The sequence below is a fragment of the Pithys albifrons genome, chromosome 1 (assembly GCF_047495875.1).
Source record: "Pithys albifrons albifrons isolate INPA30051 chromosome 1, PitAlb_v1, whole genome shotgun sequence".
Lineage (NCBI taxonomy): Eukaryota > Metazoa > Chordata > Aves > Passeriformes > Thamnophilidae > Pithys > Pithys albifrons.
The window spans coordinates 2492338-2505175 of NC_092458.1; the positions used below are offsets into that span (position 1 = coordinate 2492338).

At 38.6% G+C, this 12838-nt stretch overlaps 1 protein-coding gene across 11 annotated transcripts in view; it reads left to right on the top strand.

Moving 5' to 3' along the window:
• DMD (dystrophin) overlaps window positions 1–12838 on the top strand; it is a 1187916-nt gene that overhangs the window by 881067 nt on the left and 294011 nt on the right. For all 11 annotated transcript variants that reach the window (XM_071568723.1, XM_071569521.1, XM_071566241.1 and 8 more), the window contains one exon: window positions 7112–7323. In XM_071568723.1, the coding sequence (XP_071424824.1) occupies window positions 7112–7323 (212 nt within the window). The remainder of the gene's footprint in view (window positions 1–7111; window positions 7324–12838) is intronic.

Sequence of the window (12838 nt, forward strand, 5' to 3'; positions counted from 1 at the left end):
CAGCTTAGGGCATGTTATAACTGTTCCTGCAACTCATTAGTCCTTCAGCAATTATAAAGAAATGTTTCAAACTTATCCTCTCTTCACTCTGCAGCTACAATCCAAATGTTCTCCCTAGGCCAGTCTTTCACAGGTTTACAGATTGTTCGTAAGAACAGAGGCAGCATCCTTTTGTCAAGGGATGTTGTATGATAGGCTTTATGTGCTGGTTTAAAGGTGAACCAGCAGGGGAAATGAACTCACCATGAGAGAGATTATAAGTCAGAGCTAAAATTTAATAATAATAATATTACAATAACAACATTGACACAAAAGGGAAATTGCTTTCAACTCACAAAACCCCAGCAGTATAACCCAGTGTCCTGGGGCACAAACCCAAGGGGGTTTGTTTGCCCTTGTGCTGAGAACCCTGTGGCTCCCCCAAGTCCAGAGCAAAAGGAAGTGAAAAACCTGTTGGTGCAGGCGAGGGCTGTGGTCTGGGTGAGAGCGGGGATCTCCTCCTGTCGAGGTCCTGCTGCTCCTCTGGATCCAACGAGAGGTTCCTGAGGTCTTCTTACCCACCACTTATGTACCCTCAGGGAGCACCCAGTCCCTCCCCCTGGGCGGGGACTCACACAATGGGTGATTAACTCTGGGAGCCAGGGGGTGTTGAACTGTTGATGGCCCATTGGCAGCTCCGCCCCCTCAGGCTGGGTGTGAAGGTGATAATGGCTCCCTGGGCAGCTGCTGCAAATGGCCCATTGACCTTGGGGAATGAATAGAGGGGGTAGAATACACAGCTTTGATCACCCCCACACAGGGTTAGCTGGTCCCTCCTGCTCAACTAGGACACTTTATCAAAGTGATTCCTCTTTGAAGAATGAGACTCAAGTCAGACACCTCCTGTTGTGGAAGGCAGCAGAAGAGAAAGTAGAGCACATTCAGGGAGAAATAACTGACAAATGAGGAGAACTTTAGCCAAATTCTTTCCCAGTTAAGAAAAAGAAATAATTTGGCTTATTTGCTAAGAAAAAATAGAATAATAGAAAGCAAGGTAACCACAACATAGGACAAAGTTTAAGTGGTGTTTTGGCTGTGATTCCCTATGTTTTACAGAAGACTGAGCCAAAATTGAAAGCATCAGAAAGTCTTGCATGCTGTGCATAGTTGATGTGCTTTCTGAATGGTCTTGTAGCCCTATAAAAACATCTCTTTTTCCTCACAGGTTTTTTTTTTTTTAATCACCATTATGTAGGAAATTATACTGATTAGTGGTAGAAAGGGAAAAGTGTAAAAAAGGTGCAGCAATCTAGAATGTCTGTTTAAATAATATTTTCTGGTTTCTCCATCATGCCTTTCAGAGAACCAGCTCAGTGTTTAATGAGACACACCTAAAATTTTGAGTACTGGAAAAAACTAGTGTTCTGTATAGCCACAGAAGTTTAATTCAACTAAATTTAATAGGGATAAGTGCATAGATTAGTGAAAAGCATATAAGGTAAGATAAAAAACTTAACAATTTACTATCCTGAACATTCAAAGGAAAGTTTACTATGGAGCTGCAACTGCAACAGAAATTAATCCAACCTGAAAATCGGTGCATCAGCAGCTTTGGTAACATGAATTATTGCTTTCTATAATTCTTCTCTTCCCCAGTAGGTCAGAAAGTATTAGTCCCCTTAGTCTTCCAATCTGTAAAACTACAGTGAAAACATTACTTCTATAGGAAAATGTCAATATATTGACAATGATGCTTTTTAAAGTGCTCTCCTACAGAGCACAATGAGTGCAGTTTAGGTAATTTGTTGGACAGGGAAAGTAGAGGTTTTCTGCCTCACAAATTCTTTTGCTATTCACTTACTTGTTCACTTTTTTGGATTCAATAGACTCATCAAAATGGCATGGAATTTATCCTTTTTTTCATTTTTGCCTAGGCTAAATATAACTTCTAGTAGTGTGAACTTTATTCCTCTTGTGACTGAAAGCTTCTCTTCAGAGTCCTTGTCTGTTGTTTTCACTGTGGTTATATTATAAACAGCCGAGAGTAAACTCTCTCTCTGAAGTTATATTTGCCTTATCAATGATATGAACTCTTAATAAAGAGAGTAATTTCTGTTTCTTTATTATACTTAAAGTATGAAAAAACCTATAAAAAATGTTGTTAATTAACAAAACTGAATCTCACAGCAGCAGTCTCCTTCACTAGGAGTGTTCTTTCCTCAATACAGCAAATTAATGATAACCAGATTGAGGAATAGTTATCTTGTGTTTGATTACTTTAGATGCTGTTTTATGTTTGTTTTTGCTTGTAATAACTTACAACTCTGCAGTCAGTTCAGCAGAATTGCTTTTGTCCACCATATTATATAATCATTTTTGAACATCTGGGGAAGAGTAGAGACAGGCAAAAAAAAAAAAAAAGAAAGAAATTGAATAGCAACCTTGAAATAACATACTGGTAAAATCTGAACATGCCCTAAATTACTCATTTGAGAGAGTTTAGTGTTGAATGGGACTAGCTGGGACACTTACCAGTAAGCAAGTGCAAACCCTTTGTGGGAAAATTACAAATAAGACTTCTGCCTGGAGCAGTGTGATTGGGATATGGATGGGGTTTGGGCTTCACTTCAGGAAATAACCTGGTGTATAGATTTTGTTTTTCTGACACTCAGTTTAGATTCGTTAATTGTCAAATATTTTGTGGGTCTTATTCATATAAAACTAGTTAATGACCACATGGATTGATAAATTTCTTTTTGTTAAGTCTATAAAGAAAATGTCCTGCTTTTCCCAGGTTGCTCCTTTGCAGATTGCTTGGTAAATAATTTCTATACTGAATAATTAAGAATCTTCTAGACATAATTTGAGATACTGATTCTTAAAATAAAGATGTGCTGTTGTCGAATTTAGGGTGAGGGAGGAAAGGAGGAAAATTGGATACAATAGGGATATGCCACACTAAAATTGAAGACACTAGTCTTTGAAATGTAGAAGGCAAAGGGCTTAGCTGTAGTGAACAATGTAAACTGAGGGGCTCCAGCAACTGCTAAAGTAGGGAGAAAAAGGCTTTTGTCATCATTGCTAATTATTTAAAATTCCTGTGCTTCAGTGATGTTAACAGTACACACAGAGCCACATTTTTCTGTCCAGGTGTTTCCAATGTGTTGTCCTCACATTATGGAGGTGCAATGATGCTGTAAAAGATAAAGATCAGACTCTGATCTCAGTAATATCCTGTTACAGTGGAGATTGCAGTAAGGAAAATTACATTACTTTTTTTTGGAAAATCCTTTTTTAATTTTCTGCATATTTTGCCATCCTTGAAATAGGTCTTTGCCTTCTTTTCTTTTATACTTTTTTAATTTAGTGACTATTATTTATTGAGAGCCTTAAATTCAAGGTGCTAACATTTTTTATAACATTTTTTTCTTTAATTCTCCTAAGCTTTGGTAAATACTTTTCTGGAACAATTTCATTCACATGCCATTGATTTTTCTATTTTTCTGGGTTCGTGACTCTGTTTCTTATTTATAAGATGGTCTAACTAGTTCCAGGTAGGGGTGATCAAACTTCAGAAGAAATTAATTTTCCCCATGTTGAATTCCTGTCTTGGCTAAACCCCAGTCAGCAACCACATCGCACACAGCTCCTCACCAGTGGGATCAGGGAAAGAACTGGAAGGACAGAAGCCAGAAAACCCGTGGGTTGAGATAAAGATGGTTTAATAGGAATAGGCAAAGAAAACCAAGGAATTCATTCACTGCTTTCCGTGATCAGGCAGGTGTTCAGCTGTCCCCAGGAGAGCAGGTCTCCATCATGTGCTACAGTTACCTGGGAAGATGAACTCCATCCCTCCAAATGTCCCTCCTTCTTTCCCCTGACTTTATTTACTGAGCATGATGTCATATTGTCTGGACTATTCCCGTGGTCAGCTGGAGTAACCTGTTCCACCTGTGTCTGTTCCCAAGCTCCCAAGCACCCCCAGACCCCTCACCAGAATGGCAGGATGAGAAGCAGAAAAGGACTCGGCTCTGTGCAAGCCCTGATCAGCAATAACAAAAACATCTCTGGATTATCAGCCCTGTGTTCAGCACAGATCCAAATCACAGTCCCATACCAGCCACTGTGAAGAAAATTAAGTCTATCCCAGCCAAAACCAGCTTGGTTAAGTGTAAGCCTGAAAGCCCATACACAAAACATCTATGGTGTTCAGAATACTTTAAAAATAGTCTTTCTACTGTCCAACATTATTTAATAGAAATTTTCTGACCCTCCTCATCTGCAGTCAGTAACTCATTAGATGCAGGTGAGGGTTCATGGGTTGCTGTGAACAGTTCTAACACAATATACCCTCAAACTGGATTTTCTGACCTTTTTTGTTTGCCATAAATCTGTAAGTGGTATTCACCTTTCCTTCTGTAGGAAACATCCTCCTGAAGAGTGAACATGAACAAAGTACATCCTTAAGAGACACTGAGTTATGCTGTGGTTTTTATTTTGGAAGCAAACTTCATATTTTAAGCATTAGAGCCTTGGGGCTTTTTAATTCAAAAATTGATCAATAGTCCACATTCAAATGAGAGCATCATTTAGAAGTTGCAAACGTATGTAATGAAGGGATTTTTATGTTACATTAAATTATATTGTCATAATTATAAAGACCTCTCATAAATTATTTCTACATGTTTTGTCTTACATACTACTGCACTCTTTGCTATATTGTGGCTTAGAAAGGCCAGATTAATTATACAGATATCATGCTGTATTTAGCCACCAAGTGAAGTACTTTGTTAAGTGAGTTTGGTCACTCTTTGGTTCAAGAAAACAACATTTTAGTTTTGGGCTTCTTTTGGCTTTGTTGTTTTTGTTGTTGTTGTTGTTGTTGTTTAGATTACCTACTAACTTCCCAAATTCTTCATTCCAGTCTGTAATAAAGCAAATGCATTATGCATTATATTATTTTTATTTTTTTGAGGTATGTCAGCTGAGTATTTTCTTGAAGAAATGTTTTTCATAGATTTGGAGCTTGTGTATTCATAGTCACTTGTGTAAATGGGCTCCTGAGATGTCCTGAATAGTTTTCATTGCGCAGCCTCACTGTCCCCTTGGGTGGGAGAATTGGTCATCATGGAATCCCAGGACTGTGGTAGCTAATGAAAAACTCAGTCTTGCTGCAAAAAGCACAGTCCCTGGAGGAGAACTGCTAATGTGTCTTACTAAGATACAAATCTCATGAGAAGTTATGGAACTGATACATCCATAAATATTTTGATTTTTGTTATTAAAAGCAGCTATTATGAAAATTAATATAATTGTAGACTCAGTTTTCTTTCAAAGCAATTCTGCAACAGAGTTTTTGTTCATTCCTCTCCCCTTCCTCCCACCCCCCAAAAATCACACTTTCAAACCACCTACACCAACAAAGAAACTTACAATTAAACAAAAATCGGTGGGATTTGTGTAAATATTTTTTCGTGGAGAGTTGATATAAACAAGCTGTTATTCTTCTTTTAGTAATGTACCAAAATCTCAAGTTTGCCTGGAACCAGAAGATAATGCTGAATGTCTCAAGAGTCTAAAGGAGAAGGATCTCAAGTGGTGGCTTGCAAGAAATAGGTGGCAGCTGTTTTCTATGTAAAAGTCTTTGGGCAGTCTTTGTTTCCTAAACATCCAGCACCATCCCTGAGCCACAGGATGTAGCCCTAGCAGGGAGTTTTTGCTCAAGCAGTTCACTTCTGTTATTCACCCTTCTTGTAGACCACAACCTCTCTGCTTCAAGTATACCCTAAAGCTTTCACCAGAAATCCTTGCCCAGAGACGGCAGAGCAATGAGTTGTTATGTGATGCCAGTATATGGCTTCCTAAAATGAGGGGTTAGATTTGCTTCAGATTAAATTTAAGTATTTGGGCCTTAGGCTATCCTTGCTGTGCTCTGATTGTGCTTTGTGTTTTCCAGTTCTGTTTCTTCAGTTCCTTTTGCTTTTCTTAAACATGCTGCTATGTGTGCTTACTCACAGTTTTTCTCCCTAGGCTTGAGCAGGGGATGCTGAAAGGTTTTCTTCTCTCTCTCTAAACCAATCCTCAGCTGAGTCCATGGAAAGATCTTTATCCCTTCTTCTGGAAGAAGGAAGAGCACTGATAGGTAGAAGTCTCTTTTCCCTGCTGAAGCATTTCTCATTCTGATCTTTAGACTGCACCATTCTGGGATCAGCCTTGCAGTGAGAGACACAGTGTTGGAACTACCACTGGATGATAATTTCAGTTGTCTTCTGAGTGCTCTGGAAATCACTGTTCCCCCTCCCTAGAAGGCCTGTGAATTTTCAATATAGAGAGGCAGTCTTCATGAAAATGTTGAGAATATAGTTTGTGCTGACCAAATATATAAACAGATATAAAAATGCCTATTCCTTCATGCAGAGCACAGATTTTATTGTTTGTGGAGTTTTGGGGTTTTGTTTATATTTTGTCAAACTTCAACTGCTTGGAAAACTAGTCTTTGGTGTTCTATGCTACTATGGATGAGCCTGATGTTGGATGCTGGCCAATAGTGATTCTCTAAGTTTTCACAAACCACATTTCTTTCTAATAGTGGATAAAGCTAATTGTTATTTTATAATCAACATGAGCACATGAGGAAGTTTTTTAGCCTTTACAGTTTACTAACATTTGCTTCAATGAAATAAATAAGTATAGCCATTAATTGTATCTTGCAATAAATCTTCAGCTAATATTACTGGTGTCCCTAAAGGCCTTTTTCCTCGAGAAAATCTTAAACCTTGTGTTGGTCTGGTAAGAATGAAAGATTATTGCTGATACTTTTTCTCAAATATGATCCTGTTTCATAATACTTTTTGAGGCACAAACCTGTCATTTCTGGCTGCATATGCATCAAAACACATGCTGTGTGCCATAGTGTCATACTGTGTGACCCAGAACAGTTTATCTGTTCTTTTTTTTGTTAAACTAATCTTAGATGCAATTGCAGCTTAAAAGTACAGGAGCTCTTCAGTAGAGTCAGTTCTAGAAAGAATTGAATATTTTAAACTCCTGTTAGAAAAAGAAAAAAAATAAAAGGAAAGAAAAAAAGTATTTTAAGTGGTTCAGCTTTTGTTTTTCCTTTGTGTTTTACCAGTTGAAAAGATCCAGAGCCAGTGGGATGAAGTGCATGGATACCTCCAAAGCCGGAGACAGCAGCTTCAAGAGATGTTAAAAGATTCAACACAGTGGCTGGAAGCTAAACGGGAAGCTGAGCAGGTTCTTGAACAAGCAAAAGCTAAGCTTGAGTCATGGAAAGAAATTTCCTACACCGTGGAAGCTCTGAAAAAGCAGAACACTGAGCTTAAGGTCAGTGACTATTAAAATATTTCCATTTGAGTTAATTAGATCGTTAAAGAAAATGTCCTCTAAATGCTGTCCTCTAACCATGGACAGTGCACATGGAGAACAATCTTCCAGAATAAATTAGAAAGAAATTACTTACAAAGTCTAAAATATGTGTCACAGAATCCTTGAATATGAAATTGCTCTTAACTTACCAGTCATAACAAATAGCTGGGTGATCTTGCAGGAAAATACCTTTTCAGCACAAGTATTTCTCCTCTGCTCAACAGCCTCAGCTGGACTGGTTCTGCAGACTGGGAAATCCTGTAGCACTGGTTTGGGTGTCTGCACTGTTAATGGAGTGGTAGAGGTTGTCTGCAAGTAGTTGAGAAAAATGGGGAAAAACCCCAAGACTGTGTGGAGATGTTTTGAAAATCAAGCATTTTAACTTTGCCATGAGCTCGTCTCACTGGGTTCAGCTTTGGCAAGGTTATTAACTGAAAAAGAACCTGAATTGCCTGCTGTTGTGATTTTAGCACATGTTGCCACATTCTAGGTGCTAAAACATGTGCGTCAGTTGACTTATATAGCGGAGCTCTACCTCAAGTGCTAGTGCAAATACTCTCTTTTGCATCAGACTTTAAGTTTCTTGTACTGGAAACAGTCATACTTTGGTGACATTCTTCATGAATAACTTTTGAGAACAGCTGTTTAAGATTAATATCTTTTTCTAGTTGGGCAAAACCCAAGATTGAAACCAAACAATTGATCAGCCTTTTAAAGTGAGTCCTGCCTCTATGGGAGAATAATTACATAACTATTTTTCTGATATGTTCTCCTGTCCTGCATATCCAATTTTTCTGATTTTTTTCCAACTCGTACCACTCAACTATTTGGTTAAGGTTTGTGGACATAAAACAGTTTTATTTACATAGCTGAATGATAATGAACTGCTGTGAATAGTGAGTTTGCTGGAGGAGAAAATATATGTATAATTTCATGATTGGTCTTGAGCTACCCCTATCATTGGTTAGTTATTGCCTGTCTGATATTTAGAGGAAGATGAAAAATATATTGGGGATTTTGCTTGTTTGTTTGTTTGTTTGTTTGTTTTGTTGGCTTGCCTGTAAGAAGCTTAAAAATGTTCATTAGCCCATGGCTTTGGGGCTGAGGTGTGGCTAAGTTTTGCCATTTAAGATTGTAACATAAGGGTCATTTCTTGGTGGATTATGGTAAACAAGGGCAATCACTCACTAATGCATCGGAAAGAGTTATAGATCGTGTGCACCACTGTCATGCAGCATACAGGGCTCCCATTTGTCACTGTCTTCCTGCAGAGATAGAGTCCTGGCTTCTGCCCAGTGTTTGTTTAAAAAAAAACAGATAAGCTTCAACAAAGTCAATGTCCCAGCTCTACAAAGACTCAATTAACAAAAAAATAGTTCTGTGCAAACACAGTCTTATATCAGTGCGTTGGAGTGTCTGATGTCTCAAACACAAATTATTTAACTAGGAAGATAACTGAAAAGATTGCTTTAGAAATGGATTTTGTGTCCAGTTTTTTTACAAGAATGTGTGAAGTTTAGATGAGGTCACTCTAAGATTTTATGCTTTTTGAAAAAATTACTATGGGGTTTTCAGATGATCATTATTCAAGGAGAGAAACAAGAACATATCATTCCTCTTATCCAACCCCAAAGTTACAGAGATACAATACTCCTATACTTATTTAAGGAATGTGTCTCTATGTATAACAGTTCCTGAATGGAGACCTGCAGACTCTTTTCCCTATTTCCTTGTAGCACTGGAGCTATCTGTATCCTCAGCCATTCCCATCACAATCAGCAGTCAGTGTGATACGTTGTGTCAAGTTACAGACTCTAATTTATAATTTCAGTGTCACAGCTAGTCTGTCTTAATTTGTGCCCTCATGATGATTTGAACATCAACAGGCTTTACTCATCCAGGGTTGTTTACTTTCATTAATTTGGTTTTGCCTAGCCTTTCTGCCCCAATTCTAGAAGAAATTCACCTCTATCTTAGAATCATAGAATCATAGAATCGATTGGGTTGGAAAAGACCTCCAAGATCATCGAGTCCAACCCTTGGTCCAACTCTAGTCCATTTACCAGATCATGGCACTCAGTGCCACGGCCAATCTGTGTTTAAAAATCTCCAGGGATGGTGAATCCACCCCCTCTCTGGGCAGCCCATTCCAATCCCTGAGCACTCTCTCTGCAAAGAATTTTTTTCTGATATCCAACTTAAATTTCCCCTGGCAGAGCTTGAGCCCATCGTGCCCCCTTGTCCTATTGCTGAGTGCCTGGGAGAAGAGACCAACCCCCACCTGGCCAGAACTTCCCTTCAGGTAGTTCTAGACAGTGCTGAGGTCACCTCTGAGCCTCCTCTTCTCCAGGCTGAACACCCCCAGCTCCCTCAGCCTCTCCCCATAGGGCTTGTGCTCCAGTCCCTTCACCAGCCTTGTTGCTCTTCTCTGGACTCGCTCCAGCACCTCAATATCCTTTCTGAACTGAGGGGCCCAGAACTGAACACAACACTCAAGGTGTGGCCTCACCAACGCAGAGTCCAGGGGAAGGGTCACTGCCCTGGTCCTGCTGGCCACGCTATTTTTGATACAGGACAGGATCCCATTGGCCTTCTTGGCCACCTGGGCACACTGTTGGCTCATGTTGAGCTTCCTGTCAATTAGTACTCCAAGGTCCCTCTGCCTGGCTGCTCTCCAGCCACTCTGTGCCCAGCCTTAGAGAATGGGAGGTAGGTGAGGCGAGGGGTTTCTTTGCTTTTTTTTCCCTTCTCCTTTTTGTTTTGTTCTTCTTTTGTGCCAGCCTTCTAGAGGAATTCTCCTTGTCTGCCGTAATTCCTGTTGTGTGAAATCCCTCATGAAAGCTTCTCAGATGTGACAGCGTCAGCTGTTGTGTTCATACTCGAGATAAGGGGTCATGAATTCTAAGGAGAATGGATTTTTTTTTTAATTCAGCATCTTTCTGTTTCTTCTGTATAGTACTATCTAAACTGAAGGACCTAGAAATACATCAAGTTCTCAGAATTAATGCCTTCTGGGCTTCTTTGCCAAACACACATATTTTGATGATGTCCCCTGAAGCTGTAGAGTAAGTGTGCTGCCTTCTGGCTTGCTGCTACACTGATGAGAAGGAAGTTGTCATTTCTATTCATTTATGTTGAGGCAAAGAGAGAGGTCAGTGTGATACTTCAATAAATTCTTCAGACATAATAATTTTGTCAGCTTTGTATCTCAACACAGCTTGGTGTGAGAAAGTGGTCACCAAGTGTTCTGATTTGCTTGTTAAATCTTATAGGTCTGCCTAAAGTCTGCTGGGTCAATGTGTAAATTTGGCTTTACTCCAAGGGAGCTTGTAACCAGTGCTTGGGTTAGTACCTTTGTTAGGGCATCCTCATACATGAGCAAATGGTAAATTCAGCAATACCTGCCTTTTGATTATTCATTTTTTTACAATGTCAGCATAAACCTCTGGCTTGTATTTGGCCAGTGATGTTTTTAATAGAATCTGACAATTTTATTTCTGACATTTTAAAGAGAGCTAACAAGGTATTATAGCTAAAAATTAAAATTTTATCATTTAAATCAGAAATTAATTCAGAGATAATTTTTTTGACAATTGAAACTGTTTGTTTAGTTTGATATTGGAGAACTAAATTGGTATTAGTTCTGGAGAATCAGAATATGGCAATCCAGTCAATGAGAGTCTATACTCATTAAGACCTCTTTGTTATTGTTCATTAGGTGATGACTGCAGATGGTTAACTCAGCAGGCTGAAGGTTATAGGTGTATAAATAGCACACAATCACACCTCGGCTCCTTCCATCATCAAGTCATCAGAACAGAAGCTAAAAAAAACAAAAAGAAAAATGAAACAAAAATAAAACCAAAACCCCCTCCAAACCCCCAAATCAAACAAAACTGCTACATTTTCTCATTCACTCCTTGACTCTTTCTTTTGGTAAGAGCTAGTGAGGCAACTCTTCTCCCTCTGTACCAGTTTAGCTGGGATGGCCCAAGTGAAGAGGAGGGAGGATGGAGACCATGTTTCATTCCTTTCCTTCACTGACCAATTATTTCTCATTCATCTAGACAGGAAATTAAATAGCAGCCTGGTTACATCCCCTACTCTGTTGGCACTCAGAAGGCCAGGCAGCTTTCCTCTGGCATAGCCTGGTGGGTGAACTTTATGCCCTGAATTTGGGGATAAGACTGAGTCTGTCTTCCTTGCCTGTCGGCTTCTTGCAGGGGAGGAACTTACTTGGTGCTCTTTTGCCATTTCTTGTGGACTGCAATAGGGTGAAGTGCAGTCTCAACATTTTGTGGATTTTTATTATTCCAGGACTGACAGTGTACAGCTTTGACTTTTGTAAAACAACAGTTAAGTTAATGTTACTGAGAGCAATGCTGACACTGAAATAGAATTCCTTGATTTAAAAAAAAATCTTTAATTATATAAATAAAATGTGCTACAGATACACAGAAAAAGGAAAGGACAGCCTGATTTTCCAGATTTGTGATATATGCACAGAACTGGATGTTGCTGTACATACATATTGCTGTATTTGAACTATTATGCATCATTAATTTTGTTCCACTGGGCAATTCTAAGATAGAAGAAAGCCCAGTGCTAAATTCATTACTTGTTTTTAATCAAAGATCCTTAATTACACAGACTTTCTTCCTATTAAAATCAACTAGTGTCTTCTAATTAAATATTATAAATATATTTATACCTAAGTAACATGATAAATACACAACCTTAATTCTTTAAGCCTTTTAATAAACTCAGCAAATTCCAGTGATAACACAGACAAAACAAAGAGAATGCTTAAAAACAGTCAGAAAGAAATTGAGGTAATGAAGCAATTTCCTTTAAAGAAAATACAAATGTGTTCTTAAGTAGCTAAAAGATAAATGAGGCATAAATATATATGAGGGAAAAGAGGGGCAAAACAAATAGTGCCCTGAATTTAATTCTGAAGTATATATTATAGTCACCTAGTGGGTCTCTGGTAGGACAGACAGGTAAGACATGTACCACAACACTGTTCTCAGTGTCTCTGCACAGAGCAAAGTTGAAGCATGCCCTCCTCCAAGCTGTTGAAAAATTACATAGCAATTTCCAGTAAAACAGAAAATACAAATTGTTTCCATCACCAAAGCTCTCTATATTCATCATTTGTTTCCTGAGTGATGACCGAGTGTTGTAGTGTCAGGAAGTTAATGGATTAATGTCAAAGTTAATGGTGAGAAGAACACATTTGGAAATAAACTTGAAATGGATCTTTCCCTTCTTTTTTATTATAAAGCAAGGTTTGAAAGTTTTTATAAGGTCATTTATTTTCACGTGGGACTGGGCAAAAAGAACTTTTTTTTTTTCAAAGTAAACTTTACAGACCATTCATTTACAATCCAGGCAAAATGTTATGGCAACTTTGCCAAGTGTGAACAGTCAGTCTGCTTGATTCTTTGGCTGGAACTAAAATAGCTACATG